The sequence below is a fragment of the Camelina sativa genome, chromosome 6 (genome assembly GCF_030686135.1).
Source record: "Camelina sativa cultivar CO46 ecotype springtype chromosome 6, ASM3068613v1".
Taxonomy (NCBI): domain Eukaryota; kingdom Viridiplantae; phylum Streptophyta; class Magnoliopsida; order Brassicales; family Brassicaceae; genus Camelina; species Camelina sativa.
Window position 1 is genome coordinate 15190904 of NC_141885.1, and position 27600 is coordinate 15218503.

General features: G+C 38.3%; 5 protein-coding genes and 1 pseudogene across 7 annotated transcripts; 2 read left to right on the forward strand and 4 right to left on the reverse strand.

Moving 5' to 3' along the window:
• Positions 1-1966: 1966 nt before the first annotated feature.
• Positions 1967-4677, forward strand: LOC147942618 (uncharacterized). The gene is made up of 2 exons (XM_087453045.1): positions 1967-3905; positions 4008-4677. The coding sequence occupies exons 1-2, from the start codon at positions 3413-3415 to the stop codon at positions 4106-4108; spliced, it is 594 nt and encodes a 197-aa protein (XP_087309171.1). The 5' UTR covers positions 1967-3412; the 3' UTR covers positions 4109-4677.
• A 268-nt stretch (positions 4678-4945) lies between these two features.
• LOC104698942 (putative pre-mRNA-splicing factor ATP-dependent RNA helicase DEAH3 pseudogene) lies at positions 4946-6278 on the reverse strand (annotated as a pseudogene).
• Positions 6279-8730: 2452 nt separating this feature from the next.
• LOC104698943 (uncharacterized) lies at positions 8731-9639 on the reverse strand. Its single transcript, XM_010414314.2, has one exon. It carries the CDS (start codon positions 9637-9639, stop codon positions 8731-8733), a length of 909 nt encoding a protein of 302 aa, XP_010412616.2.
• A 1877-nt stretch (positions 9640-11516) lies between these two features.
• On the forward strand, positions 11517-15099 carry LOC147942619 (putative LRR receptor-like serine/threonine-protein kinase At3g47570). 2 transcript variants are annotated; one of them, XM_087453047.1, is made up of 3 exons: positions 11543-11889; positions 13402-14307; positions 14410-15073. In XM_087453047.1, the coding sequence occupies exons 1-3, from the start codon at positions 11637-11639 to the stop codon at positions 14769-14771; spliced, it is 1521 nt and encodes a 506-aa protein (XP_087309173.1). In that variant the 5' UTR covers positions 11543-11636; the 3' UTR covers positions 14772-15073. The 2 variants fall into 2 exon arrangements, with proteins under 2 accessions (XP_087309172.1, XP_087309173.1); XM_087453046.1 differs by having other exon boundaries at positions 11517-14307; positions 14410-15099.
• Positions 15100-15856: 757 nt separating this feature from the next.
• On the reverse strand, positions 15857-17575 carry LOC104711224 (uncharacterized). The gene is made up of 5 exons (XM_087453048.1): positions 17228-17575; positions 16806-16888; positions 16443-16723; positions 16268-16361; positions 15857-16176 (listed from the first exon to the last, which is right to left on the reverse strand). Exons 1-5 carry the CDS (start codon positions 17507-17509, stop codon positions 15987-15989), a joined length of 930 nt encoding a protein of 309 aa, XP_087309174.1. The 5' UTR covers positions 17510-17575; the 3' UTR covers positions 15857-15986.
• An 858-nt stretch (positions 17576-18433) lies between these two features.
• Positions 18434-27134, reverse strand: LOC104790964 (transcription factor MYB94). Of its 2 annotated transcripts, none has more exons than XM_010516763.3 (3): positions 26764-27134; positions 26334-26463; positions 18434-18969 (listed from the first exon to the last, which is right to left on the reverse strand). In XM_010516763.3, the coding sequence occupies exons 1-3, from the start codon at positions 26894-26896 to the stop codon at positions 18948-18950; spliced, it is 285 nt and encodes a 94-aa protein (XP_010515065.1). In that variant the 5' UTR covers positions 26897-27134; the 3' UTR covers positions 18434-18947. The 2 variants fall into 2 exon arrangements, with proteins under 2 accessions (XP_010515065.1, XP_010515063.1); XM_010516761.3 differs by lacking the exon at positions 18434-18969 and adding an exon at positions 22952-23152.
• Between the last annotated feature and the right edge of the window lie 466 nt (positions 27135-27600).

Here is a 27600-nt window from a genome sequence, read left to right on the forward strand (position 1 = left end):
AGATTGATATGAGAAGTAAATGACAAGTAATCGTATCACGTATTCCCTTATTCATATGATCTTAATACACCCCCTCAAGATGGAAGGACTAAGGTGACTCCAATTTTGTCACGCATATACTGAAACGTTGAACGTGGGAGAGGCTTTGTAAGCGCATCAGCAAGCTGATCCTTTGTGGAGACATGAGCAACGCAGAGCTTCCCAGTGGTGATGAGTTCACGGATGAAGTGATAGTCAATGGCAATGTGTTTCATGCGGGAGTGGAAAACCGGATTAGCACAGAGGTAGGTAGCGTCAATATTGTCACAGTAGATGGTAGGTGAGATAGTGCGAGACAGACCAAGTTCAGAGAGCAGAGAACATATCCAAATGAGTTCGGAAGTGGCATTGGCGACAGCTCTATACTCTGCTTCGGTGGATGATCGAACAACACCCTTCTGCTTTTTAGCGGACCAAGAGATAGGCTGACCACCAAGATAAATAATATAGGCATTAGTAGAAACACAATCTGATACATCACCTGCCCAATAAGCATCGGAGAAGCAATGGAGGGTGAGAGGATTGCCCTTTCTGAAGTAGAGACCATAAGAACTGGTGCTGGCAAGGTAACGTAGAACACGTTTTGCAACTTGCCAATGATCCAATGTGGGAGAGTGCATGAACTGTGAGAGGCGATTAACGGCGTACGCAATGTCAGGTCTAGTAAATGAAAGGTATTGAAGACTTCCAACCTGGGTGCGATACTCCGTGGGATTGGAATATGGTGACCCGCCAGCGTGAGTCTCGGAGTTGTGACCATTGGTGTGGCAACTGGTTTTGCATCCTGCATTTTCATTTTAACCAACAAGTCTAGCACATATTTGCGTTGATTGAGATGTAAACCATACTTTGTTCATATTGCTTCAATGCCCAAAAAATAGGAGACATCACCAATGTCCTTGATGGAGAATCGAGAGCCAAGATTGTCGAGAATCTGTTCAACCATTGTCGCATTGTTGCCAGTGACTATAATGTCGTCCACATAGACCAAGACATAGAGCAAGAGCTTATCACGACGAAGAACAAATAAAGATGTGTCAGAGAGAGAGTTGTGAAAACCAGCACTCACAAGGTATTGTTTGAGTTCAAGGTACCACGCACGTGGTGCTTGTTTGAGCCCATAAAATGCCTTGTTCAACTTACAAACATAGGTTGGACGATCAGGGTCTACAAACCCTTCTGGTTGAGAGGCATATACATCTTCAGTGAGCGTTCCTTGCAAAGATGCATTGTTGACATCAATTTGTCGAATTGGCCAGGACTGAGAGACAGCAACATCGAGAACAGTTCGAATAGTTGTCGCCTTTATAACTGGACTGAAATTCTCTTGATAATCAATCCCTTGTTGTTGATTATAGCCCTTAGCAACCAGGCGAGACTTGAATTTATCCACGCTGCCATCGGGTAAGAACTTTGTTCGAAAAATCCACTTGGTGTCGATAACATTATACGAGGGATCAGGAGGAATGAGATTCCAAGTACGATAGCGAAGTTGTGAGTTGAATTCATCGGACATGGAGTTACACCAACGAGGATCACGAAGAGCTTGAGCAACAGTCCTGGGTTCAATAGTGGAAGCAACAGTGATGATGGACGAGAGACCAAACTTCCGATTGGATTTCACAATGTTATTTTTGGATCGAGTTTGCATTGAATGCTGATTGGGAGGAGGATTTGCAGGTGGCTGTGGAGGATGAACAGTAGGTGGTTGTTGTGCCGGTGCCGGAGAGGCTTGGCGTGAGATTGGTTGCGAGTCCGAAGATGTGTCATTATGGGCCGCAGATGAAGATGTTGATGGGCCTGCAGAATGGGCCGAGTGCACTGGTGATGGAGTTTGTTGGGCCGAGGATGAAAGAGATGGTGATGTCGGGTTTGACCGATGCGAAGGCGAGGTAGATGTGGGGTCTCCGGTATTAGAAGGCGAAGCAGAGCGTGAGCTAGATTCCTGCGACAATTGCGGAGGTGGTGATATGACCGGAGCCGACGATTCCGGAGGACTTGACGATGGTGAAGAGGCAGAGCTCGTGGGAACACCGCTGGATTCCAAGGACCGCGACGGAGCTGCTATGAGTGGTGAAGCATTGAAGGGAACGATGGTGAGAGGAGGAAGCCATGTAGAGGAAGGTGGAGAAGCTTCGGTAGAAGCTGGAGATGAGGAAGAGAGAATTTTGTAGGGAAATTGTGTTTCATCAAAGACAACATGGCGAGAGACATATAAGCGGTTGGATTTTGGTTCAAGGCAAAGATAGGCACTTTGTGTGAGGGAGTAGCCTAGGAAGATACAAGGGGAAGATTCGGGTTGAAGCTTATGAGTATTGTAGGGTTTTAGCCAGGGATAGCAGAGTGAGCCGAAAATTTTGAGCTTGGTATAGTTTGGTGTTTGGCCGAATAGTTTGTGATAGGGAGATTGAAAAGAAAGTATTGGAGTAGGCATTCAATTAATGAGAAAGACAACTGTGGAGAAAGCATATGACCAGTAGGTTGTTGGAATATCAGAATGAGTGAGTAGAGCAATGCCTGTCTCAACTATATGACGATGACATCTTTCAGCAAGACCATTGTGTTCAGGTGTGTGAGGAGGAGTGGTAAGGTGACTGATGCCATGTGTGGAGAGAAAAGAGCGTTGAGCAATGAATTCTCCACCATTATCAGAGAAGAGAGTGACAATTTTAGTAGAAAAACAATTTTCAACAAGAGAGGTGAATTTGATGAATGTTTCTTTGACTTGAGATTTTTGTGAGAGGGGATAAAGCCAAGTATTTCTAGTAAAGTGATCCATTATAACTAGATAATATTTGAATTTATCGTAAGAGAGAAGAGGGGAAGTCCACACATCGGTGAACAAATACTCAAAGAGGACGAGAGGAGTGTATAGAGGACTCAGAAAAAGATAACTTGTGACTCTTATTGATGGAACAATCACTACAAACGAGTGATTTTATTGGATAATTGGAAACAGGTAAATTAAAACTAGAAAGCATTTTTTGTAAAATAGAGAGAGATGGATGGCCAAGATGAGAGTGCCATGTAGAAGCATCAGATTTGAGATTGGTGATGGTGGTGGAGTTGACGGAGGGATGGGAAAATGAAGAGGGCCACTCATAGAGCTCATTGTGGACACGGCCTTGGAGTAACAGGATCCCCATGCTCAACGCCTTCCCCTGAAAAGCCGCCGGAAAAATTCAACTTAAACACGGTTAGCGTTGCACATGCGATAGACAGAAATGAGATTCTTTTTAATGTCTGGCACATAAAGAACATTGGTGAGTGATAGAGGTTTAGTTTGAGATGTGAGATAAGCTGAACCAGTGTGAGTGATGGGAAGACCCTGGCCATCACCAACTACCACTTGTTCGCCACCGGTATAGGGTTGATGAAGACTGAGATTGGCAAGATCGGAGGATATGTGATGGGTCGCAGCAGAGTTGAGCAGCCAAGGAGTAGCAGTGATGAAGTTAGCTCGTGGTTGTTGTTGCTGGAACAGGGCAAGTTGAGTTCCACAAATCTGACAACGACCAAGATACGGACGAGGTGCACGGAAGTCATTAGGTTGACGAGACGAGGAGTTCCAGTTGGTGTTGTTGCGTTGGTGAAACCGGTTCTGAGTGCGAGGGTTGGTGTTGTTACGCTGGGGCAGAGCAACATTGGCAGTGATTGGTGTAGACAGAAGAGGTTGTGTTGTCAGCAACTTCGACTCATGGTTAATGAGTTTCTCATAGAGTTCGGTGATAGTCGGTGGTGTATCACGACCTTCGACTTGATCAACGATGGTCTTGTACTCCTCCGGAAGACCTTCAAGGATAATCTCCACTTGATCTTCATGATCAAGAGATTTTCCCAAAAGTGCGAGTTCATCAAAACGGGTGGTAAGGCCTTGAAGATACGCATCGATCGTTTTGGTATCTTCCTTCCAGTTCTTGAGTTGGAGCTTGATTTGACGGATATGACCACGACTTGTTTTTGCATAGGTGGAGGCAAGTGTGGTCCAGATCTCAGCAGTGGTGTGAGCACGAGAGAGGATCGGCTGGATGGAGACGGAGATTGCACCGAGGAGGGCACTGTAGAGTAGTTTTTCTTGACAGACACAGTTGACGTACGCAGGATTGGGAGAGCTGGTGCCATCAACCGTGACTGTGTCAGCAGGGAACACCTTAAATCCATCAAGGTACGAAGCAAGACCATACCCATCAATAAGAGCATGGACTTGACGACTCCACATGATGTAGTTGGTAGGAGTAAGCCGTGCAACATTTGTCATGTTGACATTGAGAAGAGCTTCAGAGTTTGGGGTCACGGTTTCAGAGGCTGCATTCATGGTGGTGTTGACAGGAGAGTTGTGAGGTTGAGACATGATGAGCAGAACGAAGAGAACCAGAAAAGCGGCGGAAGAGAAGAAAGAAAAAAAAAGAGAAAAATTTAGGTCTAGGTATAGGAAGGCTCTGATACCATATAGAGAATGTATGAATTGATAATTGTATTAGATGAGAGTACAGAGGTTTATATACAGAGCCTAGTAGCTATACAAGGAAACAGAATATGTGCACAGTAAAGAGATTGATATGAGAAGTAAATGACAAGTAATCATATCATGTATTCCCTTATTCATATGATCTGAATACAGATCACCGTTTTTGTTAACAGTCAACTCCTCAACACAAGCTTTGTTGTGTATCCGGATTCCATAATTTGTCTGCATTGGCAAAACAGCTGTGAAAAGAAAAAGAAGCATCGTACATCAGTTCTTTATAATCAAACTTTGGCTGATAGTGTCGCATAAAATTTGTTGTATAAAGTAGTAGTCTGTATTTTGGCTAATATTATTTAAAATTTGCAGTTAAGCATGTACATAATGGAGTTAAGTATCTAACATATGAGAAAAATAGGAACAATAATAAATCAGCTTTAATTAGACCTCCAGACTCATCATCTCGCCTATCTTTGTCAAGTTACCTTCATCGTCCACTGCTCCCAGGTCAAACAAATCCGTCAAGGCCTGAATAAGGCTCTTCTGGGAAGGAGGATCCATAAAATTCAAGGATAACAAGTCCTTCACACTCAGCCTTTTCAAGGCCAGAAATGTGTTTACGAGGTTTGCTCTATGCATCTCAGGAACCTCCTGCACTATTAAGCCAGTACTGTAAATTTCCTGTGTGTATAGCCTGAAACATTTACCAGGCCCTGTTGTACCTGCACGACGTGCTCTCTGGTCAGCACTTGCCATGGATGTTGGGGACACCACCAAGGAGTCTAGACGAGTTTGTGGGTTGTAGTATTTCCGCATGGAGAAACCAGGATCAACGACGTAAACAATCCCGTCTATGGATAGAGAAGTCTCTGCAATGTCGGTGGAGACGACAATCTTTCTCACTGGATTGATCGAAAACCCTCTGTTGCATGGCAGGCGGGAGGAAGGAATACAGTGGCACGACTTTGACTTGATCTCCGAGCTTATGTAAGATCCTGCTGCAAGCATCTTCAATCTCTTCTTCCCCCGTTAGGAAAACAAGAACATCACCAGGTGGCTCACACATGTGAATCTGGATAACTTTCCGTATAGCAGCCTCGAGATAGTCAGTCACAGGCTCTTGAGTATAAATGATCTCCACTGGATGGAGCCTACCTGGGACTTTGATGAGAGGCACATTATGACCGCTAAAATAGTGTTGGAGCCTTTGGGCGTAGTGTAGGGTTGAACTCATCACAACCAGCTTAAGAGCAGGCCGGCTAGTCAAGGCTTTTTCAAGAATACCAAAAAGCAAATCCGTGACTATACTTCTTTTGTGGGCCTCGTCCAGAATGATCGCTTTGTATTTTGATAAGAGCGGATCCACCAGTGCTTCTCTCAAAAGCATTCCATCGGTAAGGTACTTGAGCACGGTTCTGGAGCTGCTACAATCGTCGAAACGGACTATGTAACCGACTTCTTCACCGATCACTGCATTCATCTCTTCAGCAACTCGGCGGGCTGCAGACATCGCTCCAACTCTACGAGGCTGCGTGCACCCAACAACCAACCTCCCAGTCCCACCAGGATTAGGGTTTTCATAGACCACAGCTTCTAAAACGAACTGTGGGATTTGCGTTGTCTTACCACTGCCCGTATCACCCACCAGTATCACCTTCTGATTTTCTTTCAAAGCTTGGAGAAACTCGTCTTTGTGTACCCATACTGCTAGGTTCCTACGTTCCTCTTGTATTTCGATATACCTCGCAGAATTCACCATATCGATTCTCTTCAACAAAACATAAAAAAAAATAAAGATAACAAGTTAGTAAACCCAACAAAAAAAAAAAAAAAAAAACCTATTTTCCTTTTCCGAGAGTAGGAAATTTTACTTTTCTGCATAAGCTCAAAATTATGTTGAAGCTAGAATTCGGGAACGTACTTAGCGGCAAGGAAAGTAAATGAGTACAATAGCAAGACCATAACACATCATAACTTCAATACAGCTTCTGAAATATTGTCTAGGAGCTGATTTAATAGACATTTGTCAAATTGCCATATCAAAGGTAACAAATGTCTACGTGCATTAAAGAAGCAACAAAACCGATATGAATACAGAATTCCTATTAAATCATAAAAGGGGGCATCGCAAACATTAGAAAGCACGATAAAAACAGCATTATGTTTTCATGCAGGACATTTGAATCGAATGCCAGCCATCACAGATTATTATATCAGCAAATATATATACCAGAAGAACGACCAGACATTGAAGTGTTCAAGTTTAAAACTCTACAAACTTTTGCAACCCACTTAAAATTTTATATTGAGGTTTCTATAACATCATGCTGTCGTTTCATAATTTGTCGTTTGTCTTTTACTCTCTGTTTATGCTCTGTTTTGTTCCATACAAGATTGTATACTTGTGTTACCAGCTTTACATGTTTTTTGGGGATAATAATGAAAATGACGTTTTAGCTGTGTGGTTTATCCATTGCTGTTGAGCATCAAAGTTCAAAGAAAAAAGTATAATCAAAGTTCTAGCTAACACGAGCTTTGTTGTGTATCTGGATTCCTCAATTTTTCTGCATTCATAACAATTGTGAAAAGAAAAAGAAGCATACTGCATACGCAGTTCTGACCTGACTATCAAATTTTGGCTAATATTGTCGCATGAATTTTACTTTTTGGTTTCTAAAACTTTTGTTTATACTTCAAAATTGTTGTACATAAAGTAGTTTTTTTCGTTTTTATTTTTAATTTGTAGCGTTAATTTGTTCTGCTACAGAAAGAAAGTTATATCATCCTACATCCAAATACTTCAGAAACTTACGTTACAAAAAATATACAATAGTAAACGATGTGGTTTTGTGATGAGGTTTACGTGCGAAACCATACAACTTTAAAAACTTGATGAAACAAATACTTTCATGTAAAAAGTATTTTTTAAACTTTTTACCTATCAGACTTAGTAAAAACTGCATGGCTAAATTTCTTGTGCCTATAGTCGTTGAAGACTACGTACTTGCCATTTTGTTAACAATAAAACACCACACAACTCGTCACTACAAACTCAGCCCTCAACGTCTCTCATTCAGTTACGTTCTTCAAACCTTATTTACGTTTTTGCGAAAGATTCCTCGAAATTGTAGGAAACAAAACTGACAGAGAACAGATAAGATTAGTGCTGTCGTACGTCTCAGGAGAAATCAAACAGTGAGTAAACGTCAACGTTGACGAGAACTTTGATTATATCCATTTTTCTCTTTGAATTTTGTTACAAGTAACTATTCTTGCAATGATAACACACGAAACCTGTCGTCGATTAGTGGATCTCTTCATAAACCCATTGATACGTCGTAAAGACAACTAGTGAAATGTTTTTCAGCCCTTCCGTTTTGCTGAGGAGTACCGACACAAGAGGTCTCATGAAGAACCCCCTCTTGTTGAAAGTAATTCGTTAGAGTCATAAACTCGGTGCCGTTATCACTACGGAAGTGTTAAACGGTGGTGTTAAACTGGTTTTTAACCATGGCAAAGAATTTTTTCCAACTGAAATATTTTTAAGAGAACCAACAACTTGAGCAGAAGGATGTCCCAAGCGATGATGCCACAACTCATAGGATGTATCCTCACGAGTCCGAACCGCTGCAACAAGCTCTGTTCTGCGAAAGTAGAAGGTTCCGGAGTCCCGCTTACCCGCTCCAATCACCGTCCTCGAAACACGGTCCTGAATGACAAGAAAGTGATCGGCAAGTTGAATCACACAACGGTTCTCATCCATTAATTGTCCTACTGCAATCAGATCAGCGGTTAACGCTTCGACAAAATAGACTGATTTCAAAACCAGATTGGACCTTAAGACAACAGTGCCTTCCTTTGTAGAAACCCTTTCTCGACCATCAACCAAGATAACAAGAACCGGAGGCATATCGCAAACAGCCGTTAAAAGCTCAAAATTTCCTGTTAAGTGATGACGCACCATAGTCTAAAATCCAAGAGGAAGTACACGACTTACCGGATACTTTTTCAGTGCTTGTGATGGCTCCCCCATTCAAGAGATTCATCAACATACGCCACTGATCATCATTGAGACCACTTACACCATTGCGATCAGCATCCGTGATTGTGTAGTTCGCATGGTGAGAGTTTGGTGTGGGAGGGACATGAACTGCATTGGCATAATTAAGAGGACGCCCACGACTGGATGAAGCACCTCCTCGGCCACGACTAGTGAGAGTCCTGCTTCAAGGTCGGTCACCCCACCATTTAGGATAGCCAAGAACAGCAAAGCAATTGTCGGAAGAATGACCAGAGTGTTTGCAATGCTTACACACAACATTAGGATCAGAAACATCGGTACGAAAAGGAGTCGAGCGTGGTTTCACCTGCACCGCGTGAGCAGCAACTTCCGGCGTAGGTTCAGTTAGACGAGCATTAGTCTTTAGATCTTCTTCTTGGCGAACAACGTTGTACACCTCCTCCAAGGGATGAAGAGGCATACGAGAAACCAAAGTAGACCGCACGGTATGGTAGTTATCATCGAAACCAGAAAGAAATTCGTGAACCTTGTCACCCTCACGATCCTGTTCTTGAAGAGTCCCAAGGTCACACTCACACTTCCCACACTTGCAAACACGCAAGGGACGATAGTGTGCCATGTTGTCCCAAATCCTATTGAGTTTGCCGAAGTAAGCCTCAATAGCAAGACATCTTTGCTTGCAGCAGGCCAACTCCGCCTTCAGCTGTTGAATGCGAGGACCATTAGTGACTGAAAAACGTTTCTTCAAGGTGTCCCATAAATCCTTAGCAACATCGCGGTAGGAGATACTGGAACGAAGAGACGGATCGATGGAAATCTTGATCCAGGAAACAAGGAGTGCTTGAATGGTCCACCAATCATCGAGATCTGAGGAGCCTTCATTGGGTCTAGCGATAGAGCCATCGAGAAAACCAAACTTCTTGCGAGAAGAAAGAGCAGTTTTCATTCCACAAGCCCATTCATCATAGTTCGATCCCTTGAGTAAGGGATGAGAGATCACAGCACCAGAGTTGTCAGCCGCGGTAAGGTCGTAACGGGAGATCGTACGGCGTGTCTCCACCACATTCGGGTTTGTCGTAGTTTCGGGTGAGTTCGAGTTCGTCGGAGTTGCCATCGAGAAAACAGAAACAAAGAAGGAGAAAACAAAAACAAAAAATGTTCAGAGATCTGATACCATGAACAATTCGAGATAGAAGAAGTTTCTCATGTCTTATTCACAATGACGATTACAAAGATATATAGCTAGGAGCGTATATCTACTTTCCTAAAGAGTTACAAAGAATATCAATTATAGTTAATATACATGATATTGATTGGGGATTGATATCCCATTAGTTTTCATCACTTTACACAGTCGATATCTTGACTTGACTTAGACGGCAAATTATTATCCATATCATTTCTGGAGAAGTCAGACATTCTATGTAGTTTTGAGCCAATTTTAAGTTTGCGATTACTTTGTACATCCGATGATGTCTGTTTTTTAAATTAAAAAAAAAAAAAAAAAGTGATGAGGGAGAATGATCTCATGTCTGGGAGAAGAAATATCGAGACACTCACAGACCCTCAATTGCTTAGCTGTTACCATATGATTGATCAATTTAGAAACAAAAAATAATTAATTAAATTAAATAACAATATTATATTAAACTATTAATAAAATCTATATAGGATCTCAATTTTACAGGTTGACCGATGGGAATGGTCTTAGGACATGTCTATTGCACATTTTTGTAGAGGGTCTTTGATTAAAAAATAATAAAATAAGACACATCAATATAGATACGTATCTATTTGCAGAGATTTTAAAGAACCTGGGAGACTCTTGACGTGGCAACATGTTATTGGTCTTCAACTTTTGTTTTGTCCTCTTTATTTTTTACTAGTCTATCTTTCTCTAACTTCCTCCTTCTGGCAACAAAGTTAATGAGATCTAATTAAATATTAAGTTTAATATCATTTTTATTTTAAAGACACAGCAAAAAAAAAAATTACCTAATGTAACATTTTTAGAAGCACAAAAAACTTTTAAGAAAAAAAACTATTAAAAAAAAGAAACAACATATGAGACTGAAAGAAAGTAAAAGAAACAAAAAATTACATGTAACCCCCAATTACAAAGACGGAATGAGCGATTCCATGAGGACAAGACATTTCTTTTGCCTTGAGAAACTTGAGACTTGAACTCAAACAACGCTACCCTATCAGTTTCTACAAAAATATTTTAGTTATTCGGTCCATGAAGTGATTTAATATTTCCCTTACAATTAATTACTCACATTTGATCAACCCATGTATTAATTTTAAAGAAATTCTCACTATGTCGCCATAAATTATTTATCCATTATTTTATCATTTCAGTCTTGTTAACAGTTGTTCATTTGAAATATGGTGAAGAATATGGAATGGGAGGACAACCACATATGAACTACCAGCCGTGTTTCTATAGTCTTTGAACATTACTTGCCGTTTTATAAAGAACAAAAAACAGTACACAGTTCGGCATTGCTAGCTCAGGCGTCTCAACCTTTTTCTTCATTAATTCAAAGAATGAGAATCTTTCGAAATGGTTGTGTTTTTCAAGTTTCAACAATTCTTCGATTAAAACACGTTGAATTCTCTCTCTTTCTTTTCCTTCCGGATTCGTGTTATCCTCTGATGCAACGTATGAGCTTCGTCTCGAGGAATCTCAAAATTGTGAGTCAACGTCAACGTTGACGCCCAAAGAAACTCTGTTTACTCGTTGAATATTTACAATGTTTATTGAAAAAATCTTTTTTATTGGAAGTGATAACACACGAAACTTTCTTGTCAGTTGGTCGATTTCTTAATAAACTCGACAAGATGTGTCTGTATTACTCATTGGTTACTCTTGTCATGTGTAGTGACTTGATAACATTGACAAGATGCTTCAGTTGACTTCTTGACTTTGATGGGCATGAGTCTACACGGCAAGAATCCATTTCATTTTGGAAAAATCTCGCATTTAAAGGCATTTTACATTTGCTTCGTCCTTTATATATTCACTTTCATGCATATTATGAGACGCACCAAAAGCATTTTAACTAAATAATATCTTATTTTTAAAAAATAAAAAACTCTTTGAGAAGCATGAGACTGTTTCTTTTACTTTCTTTCAATGTTCTCACGTTACTTGACGCTTTCACCGATGTATCTGATAGGCAAGCGTTGTTGGAGTTTAAGTCTCAAATTTCTCAAGGCAAGAGAGATGTCTTGTACTCATGGAATAACTCACTCCATGTGTGCAACTGGAAGGGGGTTACATGCGGCCGCAAACATAAGAGAGTTACTCAACTGCACCTCCCAGGATTGCAATTGGGCGGGGTGATATCACCATCTATTGGTAATCTTTCGTTTCTCATATCACTTAATATCTCTCGTAACTCTTTTGGTGGTACCATCCCTGACGAGGTGGGAAACTTGTTTAGACTTGAACACTTGGATATGAACTTTAATTTAATTGAGGGAGAGATTCCAGCCAGTTTGTCCAACTGTTCTAGATTGTTAGAGCTTCAGTTTAGCTCAAATCTTCTTGGAGGAGGTGTTCCTTCAGAGCTATGGTCACTGACGAAGCTCGTTACTTTAGATCTTTATGGAAACAACCTAAAAGGAAAGCTCCCTGATTCTCTAGGAAACTTAACATGCCTTAGAGAACTTGGCTTTGGAGGTAACAATATAGATGGAAGAGTTCCGGATAATATAGTTAGATTGAATCGAATGGTGTATCTCGACTTATCAGATAACAATTTCTTAGGTTTTTTTCCTCCCCCTGTCTACAACTTGTCCTCACTTTATATTTTAAACATCTTTAGAAATAGTTTCTCAGGTAGTTTAAGGCCTGATTTTGGTAATTTGCTACCAAACCTTCAAGGACTATATATGGGAAGGAATTATTTCACAGGAGCCATTCCAACTACATTTTCCAATATCTCGAATCTTCAAAAATTGGGAATGGAGTTTAACAATCTAACAGGAAGTATTCCTCCTAGCTTTGGAAAATTACGGAATTTAGAATTACTCTCACTTCATAGCAATTCTTTGGGAAGTGGCTCTTTTGGAGATCTTGAGTTTTTTGGTGCATTGACTAACTGCACCAAACTAGAAATCTTAGAGGCTGGTCGTAATAGGCTGGGGGGTGACCTGCCTACTTCCATTGGTAATATGTCCAGGGAGCTAAACTATCTAAGCCTTGACACAAATTTCATCACTGGTAGCATTCCTCATGAGATTGGGAATCTTGTAAGTCTACAGTCACTTTGGTTGGAGAAAAATCTGCTGTCGGGACCACTCCCGACCTCTCTTGGGAAGCTTCTAGGATTGATGAAATTAAGTTTGTATTCAAATAGGATATCAAAACATATACCACCTTATGTCGGCAACCTCTCTCGGTTAGAGTCACTCTACTTGTATGACAATTATTTTGATGGAATTGTTCCTCCGACCCTAGGTAATTGTAGTCACCTACTAGAACTATGGATTGGGGATAATATGTTGAATGGGACTATACCTCGGGAAATAATGCAAATTTCACCCCTTCTTATCCTTAGCATGCCACGTAATTCTTTCACCGGCTCTCTCCCTGAAGAGGTTGGGCGACTAGAAAACCTTGTTACACTATCACTTGAAGATAATAAATTATCAGGACAACTCCCACGGACTTTGGGGACCTGTCTCTCGATGGAAGTTATTTATTTACAAGGAAATTCGTTCGATGGAGCCATTCCAGATATAAGAGGGTTGGTGGCTATTAAAGAAATTGATTTGTCGAACAATGATCTTTTTGGAGTTATACCTGGATATCTTGCAAATTTTTCCATGTTGCAGTATCTCAATCTATCCGTTAACAATTTTGAAGGAAGAGTGCCAACAGAAGGAAATTTTCAAAATGCATCGTTAGTTGCTGTATTTGGAAACAAAGATTTATGTGGAGGCATTAGAGAGTTACGACTAAAGAGATGCTCAGTGAAAGAACCACCAATGGGAACAAAGCATTCCTCTCTTTCAAAGAAATTTGTGATTGGGGTTAGTGTGGGCATAGCTTTGCTTTTTTTGCTGTTCACAACATCATTTTTTCTACTTTGGTTCCGAAAAAGAAAGAAAACCCTTGAGACCAATAATAATCCTACTCCTTTCACTTTGGGGGCCTTTCATGAAAACATAAGTTATGGAGATCTTCAAAATGCAACAGATGGCTTCTCTCCGAACAATTTGATTGGGTCAGGTAGTTTTGGTACTGTGTTTAAGGCATTGCTCCCTCCGGAGAACAAAGTTGTTGCGGTTAAAGTTCTTAACATGGAGAAACGTGGAGCAATGAAGAGCTTTATGGCAGAATGTGGATCCCTCAAGGACATAAGGCATCGTAATCTTGTGAAACTATTGACGGCTTGCGCTAGTATTGATTTCCATGGTGACGAATTCAGAGCTCTCATATATGAGTTCATGCCGAATGGAAGCTTGGATATGTGGCTGCACCCTGAGGAAGTCGAAGAGACTCGTAGGCCCTCAAGAACCTTGACGCTTCTTGAAAGGCTAAACATTGTCATAGACGTGGCCTCTGTTTTGGACTATCTTCATGTTCATTGTCATGAGCCTATAGCTCATTGTGATCTTAAGCCAAGCAACGTCCTTTTAGATGATGATCTAACAGCCCATGTTAGCGACTTTGGTCTGGCTCGTCTTCTCCTCAAATTCGATCAGGATTCTTTCTTCAACCAACTAAGCTCGGCTGGCGTCAGAGGAACCATCGGCTATGCCGCACCAGGTAAAACTATTACACCATCTATAGTGTTCTGTGAAGAAAATCAGTATAATTTTCTTGTCATTACAACTTTGTTGTTGTTGTTTATATGAATTCCTGGTGCAGAATATGGAGTGGGAGGAAAGCCATCAATATATGGTGATGTATATAGCTTTGGGGTTCTCGTTTTGGAAATGTTTACTGGAAAAAGACCAACCAATGAGTTATTTGGGGGTAACTTTACCCTCCAAAGCTACACCATGTCGGCGTTGCCTGAAAGAGTACTGGACATTGCAGACAAATCGAGTCTTCACGGTGGTCTCGGAATTGGTTTCCGTATTGCTGAGTGCTTGACACTGGTTTTGGAGGTAGGACTTAGGTGTTGTGACGAATCTCCATCGAACCGGTTGGTAGCTAGTGAAGCCGCAAAGGAGTTGATCTCAATCAGAGAGAAATTCTTTAAAGCTAGAAGAACAGCGAGACGTTGAAATGTTTATGGTTTTTCTACAAACTTTGCAAACCATTTTTAAGGTCATCTGTGGTCTTTCATAATTTGTGGTTTTTTTCTATTTTCATGTGCGTGCTTGTTAATGAATATGCAGACAAAATAATATATGAACTAGGTACTAACCTGCGAAAAACCGCGGGATGAACTTTTTAAAAAATTTTAGTAATTTATTTTGTGATTATGTTATTTATAAAAGTTTGTGATTAAAAAATCGGTTTGCTTAATGTTTATTGGAAACCTTCAATAAAACATTACATGTAATGAATAAACTTGTTTAAACCTTTGTCAATTAAACGCAATCCTTGCTATAGTTGTGAAGTAAGTAAAAATATATAACTAACATGTAAAAAGAGCAATTAAATATAGTTAGTGAAGGTTTTGAAAAACTCTTTGAAAACAACATTCATTGTTTTTTCTGTCGCTTCCATTTCTTGTTTGTAATAAGCACCTTCAAACATTAAATATATTCAAATCTCAAATTAGTTTTGTTTTCTTAGAGAACGGTAGCTAAAACAAAAATATAACTTTTTTTAAATAGATAAGATACTATATCTATATCTTTTATTTTTTATTTATTAAATTTTAAATCTAAATAGTTAAATGAAACTGTTATATATTTTATTCTATTTGATTTTTGATAAAAATTTTAACCTGTGATGGAAAAGTTTGTTTGATAAAATTTGTAGTTATATAGATTTTATTCAATTAGATTTTTAAAATCTTGGTTGTAAATCTTTTTTTTTTAAGTACGAGTTACTTTTGATTCTAATAGATTTTTTTTTTACTTTTCTACAATTTATTTTATTTTATATATCCCCAATTTTCGTTTTTTAATTAATTATATTTGTTTAATTAATTAATTTTTATTAAAGTTTTCTAATGGCAATTGAATGTAATTTTTTACACATTTTACACATTTTAAGGTTAGTTTCATATTTATACTTTTCAATTAATATAGTAGGATGTGTTATATATACAAGCTTTATAATTCTCAATGATCCCAATTTTAATTGGATTTTCTCAGCTTTATAATTCTTTCTGTACACTAATATAAGTCAAGATAAGTTTTCCCAACCTTGTTTGATATTAGTTATGAGGCTGAAGTAACTTAAACATGAATTACAAACTTCCATGTTTTTTAAAAGGACAATATGTTGGTGATTGCATTGTGTAATAAAGCAAACGTAACTCAATTCTAGTTGTTCTTCACAATAGCTGTCTTTATGAACTCCATCACGGTAGAAACTAATTGACTTTGATGCTCGGTATAACAATGATTAGCACCTTCCACAATCTCCAGCTTGTGGTTCGGTATGATCTTCGCAAACTCCTTCGCATCTTCCACGGGTATTACCTCGTCACCAGAACCATGAACCGTCAAGACCCTGCCATTACAATATCAATCATTGGCTTGTTTATACATATATCTCAACTCAACAAACAATATGAGTTAAGAGAGAACTCCGCAAATGTCACCTGCATTCTTTGTCAATCTTGAGGCAAGCTTCATGCATATCAGTGTTTAACCTTTCAGTTAAGCTCTCCTCAGTAACACGGTACCCGGATTTTCCTGTAAAATGTCAGCACATTAATAGAAACACTGGAGTTTGATCTGACACAACGCAGGAAAAATAAAAGCGAATAACAATACCATCTCCAACATCAATGAATCCTTGTTGCTTAATCCGTTCCAAAAAATCTTCCCCAAGACGCTCTTTGATGCCTTTTTTCAGATCATAACGTCCCGAGAGATTGATTACATTGCGGATATCGTGATACTTGGAGGCATAGAGGAGAACCACATCACCTCCTTTACTATGCCCGAGAATTATAGGAACCACACGGTTCATTTTAGAGAAGTACTGGACAACAGAACGTAGATCATCAGCTTCATGGCTATAGTTACCATAGTAGAAACTGCCTTCACTCTCTCTGCAACAATGTTAAAACCCTAAAATGATTTCAAAAGCCATTTTCTTTAGTTTAAGGATAACACAAGAAAGTGAAAACATACCCATTCCCAGAGAAATCAAAACGAAAAGCGCTGATCCCTTCTTTCTCTATAGCAGCAGCCACATTGTTCATAATTTGGTTATTCTGCAGAGAGTTTCACAGGCCAAAGATCATTCTTATTTCATATGTAACTCCTAACCATGTTGTAACTTGTATAGATCATCTTCTACATGTTAGTATTAACCAAGACAGCATTGCTTACGGATTCTACAACTAGCTAACATTCAAGATGCAAAACATTCAAGTTAGGTTGAACTAAAGGCAAAACCTTTCATCTCAGATCTCAGTCACTTTGAGAAGAGAGAAAACAGAGTAAAAAAAAAAAAGTTGCAGCTTTACGTAGGTGAATCATTGATTACGATTCCAGATTGATAATTGGATTGAGGGTAAGTGAGAAGAAAGCGTAAATCAAAAGAAACTAACCTTGCTAGATCGAAAGCCATGGCACAAGACGACAATTTCTGTAGAACCAGTCTCGTGAAGCAGACCAACAAGCTTCTCGTTGTGGCTGTTTGGAATCACAATCCTCTGCTCTTGAATCCCCTGAGACGAATCCATTCTCAAGCTTTTTTTTGCTCTCCTGCAGAAGATTTGATTGTTCTTGATGGGAAGGCGAAGGTTGAAGAAGGGTAAAGTGAGAAAAGGGGAGGTTTTGTAAAATAGAGAATCTTTAGGTGCGAAGTTGAAGTTATGTGAAAGACTCATTGTTTCATATCCAATCCATGAAGTGAGGATGGATGAGTTTTTTTTTTTTTTGGGAAATTGGCATAAATAACCTACAAAAAAAATTAAAATTCATTCACTAACTATTCTAACCAATGAAAGGTATTATACTCTATATCATCTATATTATATACCATTTTAACCTTCTTATAACTATCACCTTTACCACTTTGTCACCATCACCTTTACTTCCTACCATCACCACCACCATCTTTTTACCACCATCATCACTAGGGTTTTTAATGTACTAACCTCTAGGGTTTAGATTTCCTCCAGCCACCATCACCGGCCGCCACCACCTCCAGTCACCGGTCACCACCACCTCCAACCTCTGATGACCTTCTCCGGCCACCATCTCCGACGACATTCTCCGGCCACCATCTCCGGCGATCTTCTTCGACGACCAATTCCGGCAAACGTCTCCAGTGACTTTTTCCGGCCACCATCTCCGGCTATCTTCTCCGACAACTAACTCCAGCGACCAATTCCGACGAACTTCTCCGGCGACCATCTCCGGCGACCAACTCCGGCCATCCCCGCCAGCCACCTCCGTCGGATACTTCCGCTGGCTACCTCTGTCGGCTACTTTCGCCGGCCGGCCACTATCACCACCATCAACCAACACTACATTGGTAATTTACTCTGCTCATGATCCTAAATTCCTAATTTTTTCAAATAGTTGGTTATTTTCTTCTATAGTTTTTTTGTTTTGGTTAGTGAGCTAATTTACCCTCTCTTTTTTTTAGTGAGAAAGGGGAGTTGGATCACAGATGTACTAGTAGCCGTTTTTCAACATTCGTTGAGCATAATAGCAACAAAACACCACACAGTTCATCATTTAAAACTCCAAAAGTCACCTCCTACGAAGTCTATTTTCCCAACTTTTTTAAATTAATGTTGCGAAAGTAGAGAAACTAGAGGTTGCATTATTTTCTTCTTATTCTTATTAATGATTCAATCGAATAATACATATATATATATAGTAAAGGATAAAGCCCCAAGTACAATAGGATTCCTAAACCGACTTAGAATAATAGAACAAGGCTGATGGGTCTTGTGGGCTTGGACATGTGAACGGACCGGTTATGGAAATCCATCCTAAGTGATTTACAACACTCCTCCTTGGATGACATAACCGTGCAAATGCTAAGAGATCATCATAATACGCTTGGGGATGATGCCTCATTAAAACCTTACCAGGAAAACCCATTGGGACAAAACCATGGTGAAGGAAAAATAGTACATAATGTATTACTCCCCCTGTTCCGAGCATCACTAAAATTCCTTAAGTCTCCGCATCTCAATTTGGTGTGTGAGCTTCTTGAATGTCGATGTCGGTAATGACTTGGTGAAGAGATCAGCTGAATTGTCGTAAGATGGAACTTGTACCACTTGAACTTAGCCGGTTTGAGACCTAGCATTATGTGGATCCGATAAATAACCTGCATCAGCAAAACCAACTAAATATTCTTTGTTATGGTTAGTATAAAATAAACCCAAATCAAGTGTTCCTTGTAGGTAACGCAACACATGTTTGATATCGTTCCAGTGCATTTGGGTCGGACAAGAACTAAATCTTGCTAGGAGGTTCATGGCAAAACAAATGTCTGGTCTAGTGTGGCTAGCCAAGAACATTAAAGCTCCTATAGCACTGAGGTATGACACTTCTGGACCGAGATTCATCGTCCTTTCTTGGACCGAATGGATCATTATCCAAATTTAAACTCGTCACAACCATTGGGCTAGACAATGGGTGAGCATGGTCCATATTAAACCTCTTGAGTACATTTTCAGTATATGCCATTTGATGCACAAGGATTCCATCATTCATGTACTCAAGCTGCAATCCCAAACAGAACTTAGTTTTACCTAGGTCTTTCATTTCATATTCTTTCTTGAGATATTCAACTGTTTGAGCGATTTCCCCAGAGGTTCCCAGGATATTCAAATCATCCACATATACTGCTATGATTACAAACCCTTTGTTTACAAACTTCTTTATAAAAATACATGGACTGATGGAATCATTCTTATAGCCTTCTTTAGCTAGGTACTCACTTAGTCTATTGTACCACATTCGCCCACTTTGTTTCAGTCTATAAAGGGATTTGTTTAGCCTTATGCAGTATTGTTCTCAAGAACCACTCTTATCTTTGAGCTCAATACCCTCTGGTAATCTCATATAAATCTCATTATCCAGTGGACCATATAAATATGCGGTCATTACATCCATTAGCCGCAAATCAAGTTTTTTTCTTATAGCCAGACTTATTAAAAATCTAAAAGTCGTTGCATCCATCACAGGGGAGTATGTCTCATCATAATCTATTCCGGGTCTTTGAGAGGATCCTTGTGTTACAAGCCGTGCCTTATATCTCACGATTTCATTATTCTCATTTCTCTTCCTTACAAAGACCCACTTGTGTCCAACTGGCTTTATATTGAATGGTGTCCTTAAGATCGGACCAAACACATTCCTTTTCTTTAACGAATTTAACTCCACGTTAATGGCTTCTTTCCATTTTAACCAATCTTTACTTTGAGTGCACTCTAATATAGACGTGGGTTCATGATCCTTATTTATTTCAAGTGCTACCTTGTATGCAAATATTTCATCAATCTTGACATCTTTTCGGTTCCATTGAATTCTAGACATGATATAATTTATTGAGATCTCATTATTATCAATACCTTCATGACCTTGAGTTTCAGCGTCCCAAACCTCATTTGGTACCTTAGGATTTGCCGCGGCCATGTCTATAATTTCCTTAACCTCGGTTTGATTTGCACCTTTCTTAGATTTCCGAGGGTTCTTATCTTTGGAACCTATTGGTCTACCACGTTTCAAACGGGCCTTAGACTCTGTAGCAACTTGATTATTGTGTTCCTTTTGAACATCAATACGTACTGGTGCACTACAAGCTGGTATGTACAATTTCATAACTCTCTTTGGGTCAGCAAAGGAATCTAGCAATTGATTAGCTAGCTTTTGAAAATGTATAATCTTTTGGACCTCTGCCTCACATGATAGAGTCTGAGGATCTTGCCAATTTAAAGATGTTTGATTCCATGATATTTCTTTAACCAGCTTGTTTGTCTCTCCACGCAACATAGGAAATTCGGATTCAGCAAACTGACAATCCGCGTATCTGGCCTTAAATAAATCACCCATAGTTGGCTCAAGATACTTAATAATGGTGGAAGAATCATATCCAAAATATATTCCCATTCTCCTTTGAGGTCCCATCTTAGTTCTCTGTGGTGGAGCAATCAGTACATAAACGGCGCACCCGAATGTTTTTAGATGGGATATGTCTGGCTCATGACCTGTTAATAATTGGGATGGCGAATATTTATGTTCACTAGATGGCCTGATGCGTATAAGCTCAGCTGCATGTAATACTGCGTGTCCCCAAGCCGACACAGGAAGCTTCGACCTCATGAGTAATGGTCGAGCAATCAATTGGATCTGTTTAATGAAGGATTCAGCTAATCCATTTTGTGTATGGACATGTGCCACAGGATGTTCCACACTCACCCCCATGGACATACAATATTCATTAAACTCTTGGGATGTAAATTCACCAGCATTGTCTAGACGTATAGTCTTAAGTCGAAAATCTGGAAAGTGTGCTCTTAGTCTTATGAGTTGGGCTAACAATCTAGCAAACACAAGGTTTCTAGTTGATAATAAGTAAACATGTGACCATCTGGTCGATGCATCAATAAGGACCATAAAATATCTAAACGTCCCACAAGGTGGGTGTATTGGTCCAGATATATCTCCTTGTATCCTTTCCAGAAAGTTTAAAGTCTCTTTAGTGACTTTTACTGGTGATGGCCTTATAATGAGTTTTCCTTGTGCACATGTTACACACGTGAGATTCTTAGGAATAACTCTTCTCTCTTTTAGAGTGTGCTCATTTGAATTCATAATTAGCTTACGCATCATGTTAGAACGCGGATGGCCAAGCCGGTCATGACATAAAGTGAATTGTTCATTGAACATTTTATTCATTGCCAAATTAGCCTCTATCATATTAATCTTAGCATGGTAAAGACCAGTGGCTAGTGCGGGTATAGACTCTAGGATTTTCTTAGATCCTTGGGTTATTTCAGTAATATATAGGAACTCTTGGTTTCCTTCACCCTTAGTTTCAACATGTAGACCATTCAAACGAATGTCTTTAAAACTCAATAAACTTCTCTTTGAGCTGGGTGAATATAAGGCATCACTTATTTCAAGATGTGTGCCATTAGGTAATAAATTATGAGCCTGGACGTAGCCTTCAATTAGGCTTTCTATACCCGCTATTGTGCTAATATTGGCATTTTTCATAATGAGATTAACAAAGTATCTCTTATCCTTTAAAATCGTGTGGCTTGATCCACTATCAACCACAAGTATGTTCTTGTCCTCAGCCATTTCTAAAATGGACAAGAATTTTATGTTTTAAACTTAAAGTAATAAAACAAACAAATATATATTGAAGGAAATAAAATAATTGAATTTAAACCAAAAATCATAATTCAAAATAATTATCCAATAAAATTCAAAGCATAAAACATAGAAATTAAATCAAGACAATTTTTAAATTTAATTATCCTCTCTTAGGCAATCAGAAGTCTAATCCAGTTGGTCATCATTCTCATGGTCGAAATCTCCCTCACCATCGAGATGAATCAGGTTAGCTTATGGATTCTTTTTCAAAGTCTCTTGATAGAGATCAATGAGATGTTTAGATGTCTTGCATGTCTTAGCCCAATGATTCCCCATACCACATCGGTGGCAAACCGATTTAGGCTTGTATTGCAGTTTGGAAATTCTGCGGCCTCTACCACGGCCACGACCGAAGTCGGACCGGTTCTCACGGCCATAACCATCATAGTGGTTCCCTTGGTAATTGTCATGACCACCACGTCCTCTACCACTACGGCTACGGCCGTGATGCTTGCCTTTATGGACGTAGTTAGACTCTTTAGTCTCTTTGGGCTCTTTAGGCTCCTTTTGGTTCATTTCAGTTTTGTGGGCTTCTGGTAATGGGGCAGAACCACGAGGTCTCATTGCACTGTTCATTAGCAATAACTCATTTTTTTTCTCAGCAAGCAGCAAACAAGAGATTAGACTTGCATATGTTTTGAAACCCTTTTCACGATATTGTTGCTGAATCAGTATGTTATTGGTGTGAAAGGTTGAGAATGTTTTCTCTAGCAAGTCTTCCTCAGTAACCTCCTTACCACATAATTTCAAGATCAAGACTATCTTAAATAGCTCTGAATTATACTCATCCACGGATTTAAAATCCTGTATCCTTAGATTTTTCCAATCAAATTGATCATTTGGTAGGAGCACCGTCTTTTGGTGTCCATATCTGTTTTTAACCTCTGTCCAAAGGTCGAGAGGATTCTCAATGGTAAGGTATTGGTTCTTAGACTCTCATTAAGGTGATGACGTATAAGCAAAATCGCCTTGTATCTTTCTTTTTCGGTGGTATCATTACCATCCTCGATACATTCACATAGATCCTTTGATTTCAAGGTAATCTTAATATCCAATGCCCATTGTAAATAGTTATCTCCAGAGACATTAAGTGCAGCATATTTGAGATTGTTGATCTTTGACATCTATAAAATAGAAAATAAGCACCCGATTATTATCATGCGGTATTTGAGACCGAACCATGCAATCGTTTTAGTCTTAGGCCTTTAAGACCGAACCATGGATTTATTTTCGTCTAGGCCATGCGGTATTTAAGACCTAACCATGCCAATTTTAGTAAATAATTTCTTTTCTTTTATTACATAATTTCGTGGCTGATTGTATGCATGAAAACAATCCTAGATAAATTTATGATCTATCATGCAAGGTTTTCCTTTTATTAAGTTTTTTCTTTTTCTCTAGATTGAATTTCATTTTCTAGTTAGGATTAAGACAAAAGTTTTAGGAAATATTTTCTAGGCTTTTAGGATAATTTCTAGTATATTTAAATTTTCCTAAATATACTAGAGATAAGGTCAAAGAATTAATTTGGAAGTTATCCTTACACCGTTTAGGGATTGACTGGAATTGATTCGGGAGCTAAAGACCTTGGATTTACCTTGAGTTTTATCACGAACCTCGGACTGATCACGAACTAGAACCGATCTCCTAGCTTGAACAATCACGAACTTGATCCGGTTGAGAGCTTGGACGAACAGGAGAAGATGTGCGGCGGCTTTAAGGTTTTAGGGATTTTCTCAGTTGGAGTTTAGGGAAAACTCATGCTGATAACGTGTTGTGAAAGTAGAGAAACTAGAGGTTGTATTCTCTTCTTAATATTCTTATTAATGATTCAATCGAATGATACATATATATAGTAAAGGATAAAGCCCTAAGTACAATGGGATTCCTAAACCGACTTAGAATAAGAGAACAAGGCCGATGGGCCTTGTGGGCTTGGACATGTGAACGGACCGGTTATGGAGATTCATCCTAAGTGATTTACAACAATTAACCTTATTTTTCTTATTATTTACTAGGAGATATCTAATGCTATAAATCACGGATCAACATTTTCTCCAAAATTTATAATATAATAATAATTTTTGTGTCATATTTGGTTAAAAAAGTTATTCTGTTTTTGACAATATTTACTTTTAATATTGCAATTGTTTGGTAAATATATATTTAAATACTAATTATTTTAGAATATTATAGTATTTTCATTTTTTGATGTATATTATTATTTTATATTGTTTTTTTATTTTTTGTATTTGCATCATTATTTTGTGAAATATTTTTAAGTATTAATTATTATATTTTAATAGTAAGAAAATAAAATATATTAATTTATCAACCACATAATTTAGTTTACTAACTCGTGGATGTGGAACATTACACACACACATTTTTTCTTCATAGATAGAGTAATATATCTTCGTTTTTAAATATTCAAATCACAGCATAGACCGAAATAGAATAATTACTCTATTTAAAAACAAAGATATATTACTCTATTCAAATCACACAGCATCTCCAACCCCAGGGCCGGCTCTACACATGTGCTGGGAGTGCATTTGCACAGGGTCTATGTCATTTTTTTATACTAAACTTAGGGTCCAAATTTTTTTTTTTTTAACATAAAAATAATGGTCTATTTTTTTTTCAGCTCAGGGTATTTCAAAATATTAAGCCGGCCATGCCCAATCCATCTCTATTTTTTTCTCTATAATAGAGAAACTCTATAATAGAAGTGAATTTTACTCCAACCCATCTTTATTCTCACCACTAACATAGAGATTGCTATTTTTCATCTATTTATAGAGGAATTCTATTTTTTTCACAAAGGTTTTTCTATAAATAAAAGAAAAATTAGCAATCTATATTTTAGAGGTGAGAGTAGAGGTGAGTTGGAATAAAACTCACCTCTATTATAGAGTTTCTCTATTATAGAGCAAAAAATAAGGAAAACCATTAGAGATTGTCTAACAGTTACCCAATTTCTTTACGAACTTTGCTATTTATGAAATAAAGGCTCATTCTCATTAGGCTTATCTAATGTCCTAATGGATCTTGTTCATTAATATATGGTTTTTTCTCTCTTTTTTTTTTGTATCTGTGTAACGTACCAGTGTTTGCAGAATAATGTGTCATGAAATGCTCTGTTATTTTGTAAACAAAATATGTAAAAGTTGTGTTTTAAGCATTATAAATAATAATTCATCAATACCGTTATTGGCTTGGTTTAAAATTGTCGAGAGTTGGAGGCAAATCAAATTAAATCAGTGTATTTTAGATTAGTTTCGATGAATCCAACAAACTATTAGTATAATCCTCTCAAATTAATAACTCTGTGTATCTTCAGGTGAAAGAAAACGAAACAAATACTTGAAGTTGAAAACGTTAAAAGTGTGCATCCTTGGGTAAACGAATTCGACAAGACCTATTTTACTTGTTTCATCCTTTTTTGATCATTGGTTAAAGCTTGATCACCTTCTCTTAAAATGACTCCACGAGACCACGACAATGCTTATATCAGCACCTTCTAGGCAAAACGTCCAAACACAAAAGCGTGACTTGGGACGTACTTAGGTAATTTGTTTAACTAAACTAGTCGTCAACCATGAATGCGGGTAGGCATGTGCATGGATTTTTCGGTTCATTTGGTTCAGGGTCTTAGCCGCTTGGGTTACAGTTTATCTTTTCAGGTTTGCAAAAATAATAAGGTCCATAAAAAACGAATTATATTTTGAATTCGTTTGTCTGAAAAATGTTGGTTTGGTTTGGATTCGGTCTCATATCAAATGTGTATAACATAGATGAAAATAATTAATTGTTATCCCAGCAAAAAAGATTAATTCTTCTTACAGATTTTTAGTGTATTTTAATATTTTCTCTACTTTTATATTAAAATATTTGTTATCAATAAATTTCGATTAATTCTGTTCGGTTTCAGAAAACGTTCGTTACTATCAAAACAAATTAAAACATGAAAACATTTGAATAGAGATCAGAATAGTTAATTAACTTATTCCACACTATTCAGCCAATCAAGTGATTTATCCCAAATAATATCATTCATCCTTCTACATATTTGTAAACCAAAAAAAAAAAACAAAAAAAAAAAAAGTCAACGAGTTGGGTGTGAGACAGTGTGACATTAAAATCTGCGATGTGGCTAAGGCCTGGAAGGTATGATGCTATAGCTGCCCACCTTCATAATTATTTGGTCCCCAAGTTATTTAAAGTTCAAAACCTTATCTCTATACATACCAAAAGAAGTTTCGCATATATAGATCATGTGCATGTGAATATGTATGAATTTACCTGTTGCCCAAAAGAGCCTGAAGATGGAGAATCATCTTCTCTTCATGCTGAGTGAAATTTCCACGCTTAATACCAGGCCGAAGATAATTAGTCCACCTCAATCTACAGCTTTTGCTACATCTCCTCAAACCTAAATCACCACAACAATAAATTTTTAGAAAAACATTAATAAAAGTAATTTACTTTGTGATATGTGGACAAAAAAGCAGGTGAAATAAATCGGATATTATTACAATTTTGCTTTTCATTAAATGATCATACCAACCAAACTGAAATCAGACCAAAAGAATCACAAACCCAAGAAAAAACAAAAAAAAAAACATTAAAGGGGTACTTCTGAAGAGTATAGGGGTTGTTAACAACTGAAATTAAAAATATTATTTTCGTCAAAAACAAAAATCATATAAAAGATCAAGCTAGAAGAAGATACCTGTGTGAGTAGGCACAGATCTCCAGTTTCCAGGACCATGTTCTTGGATGTAAGAAACCAAGATGATATCTTCCTCTGGTGTCCATGGCCCTTTCTTCACTCCAATCTTATCACAGCATGGTGGTCTTCCCATCTCAGTCTCCTCTATATATATATGTGTGTGTGTATATCACCCGGTGATTATGGGAAGAATGGAACGGTTTGTGGTATGAGTAGACAGAAGGGCTTTGATGATGCTCAGATGTATATATAGACGAAGAAAAAGTGAATCCTTTGAAGGTTTTTTACTTTGGCTTGAGAGCTTGGGAAATAGTAGGGTTGAAGAGTACTTATAAGACAAAGGGGTACAAGTGGTGTGGTTGGTTTTGTCTGAAGACGTTGAGAGAGAGCTTGCCTATATTTATAGAGAAAGTTAAGCTGATGAGTGAATTAGTAGCAATAATAATAGAGTTATAAGTAACAATAATGAAGAGTGGGGTTTTGCTTTCAAAGAGTCAACATGGACAGCCAAAGGCATTTACTCTCCTGCTCTCCAAAGTCAGCCTCCTCTCTCTCTCTCTCTCTCTCTCTCCCCACCATTACTCCATTCTTTCTCTCTCTAATATTAGCCTTCAGTTTTCTTTGTAGCTAGTCCTTTCATATTATCGCAAAGTAACCCCTAATTTTGTCTCCACATGCATGAGAATACTTGTATTATTTTTTAGGTATTCAATCTGATTGGGTTTAGACTTTAATTCGATCGTATAAATGGGTCCACAATGAGAGTGATGAATTGTATACAATTTAAGTATATAAATTCTATTGATGTTATGTAACTAAAACCTTCTAGTTACCCAT

Bases quoted from the DNA above. Each gene is read 5' to 3' on its own strand.
- LOC104790964 (XM_010516761.3), bottom strand. From the start codon at position 26,896: ATGGGAAGACCACCATGCTGTGATAAGATTGGAGTGAAGAAAGGGCCA. The intron at 26,464-26,763 runs GTATCTTCTTCT...GTGGTGATTTAG, and splicing joins ATCTGTGCCTACTCACACAG to GTTTGAGGAGATGTAGCAAA. The intron at 23,153-26,333 runs GTAAATTCATAC...TCTATTTTATAG, and splicing joins CAGGCTCTTTTGGGCAACAG to ATGTCAAAGATCAACAATCT.
- LOC147942618 (XM_087453045.1), top strand. From the start codon at position 3,413: ATGAAGACTGAGATTGGCAAGATCGGAGGATATGTGATGGGTCGCAGC. The intron at 3,906-4,007 runs GTAAGGCCTTGA...GTTTTTGCATAG, and splicing joins CGAGTTCATCAAAACGGGTG to GTGGAGGCAAGTGTGGTCCA.
- LOC104711224 (XM_087453048.1), bottom strand. From the start codon at position 17,509: ATGAGTCTTTCACATAACTTCAACTTCGCACCTAAAGATTCTCTATTT. The intron at 16,362-16,442 runs GTATTGTTATTC...GACATTTTACAG, and splicing joins ATTCATTGATGTTGGAGATG to GAAAATCCGGGTACCGTGTT. The intron at 16,177-16,267 runs GTGACATTTGCG...TTGTAATGGCAG, and splicing joins AAGATTGACAAAGAATGCAG to GGTCTTGACGGTTCATGGTT.
- LOC104698943 (XM_010414314.2), bottom strand. From the start codon at position 9,639: ATGGCAACTCCGACGAACTCGAACTCACCCGAAACTACGACAAACCCG.
- LOC147942619 (XM_087453046.1), top strand. From the start codon at position 11,637: ATGAGACTGTTTCTTTTACTTTCTTTCAATGTTCTCACGTTACTTGAC. The intron at 14,308-14,409 runs GTAAAACTATTA...TTCCTGGTGCAG, and splicing joins CATCGGCTATGCCGCACCAG to AATATGGAGTGGGAGGAAAG.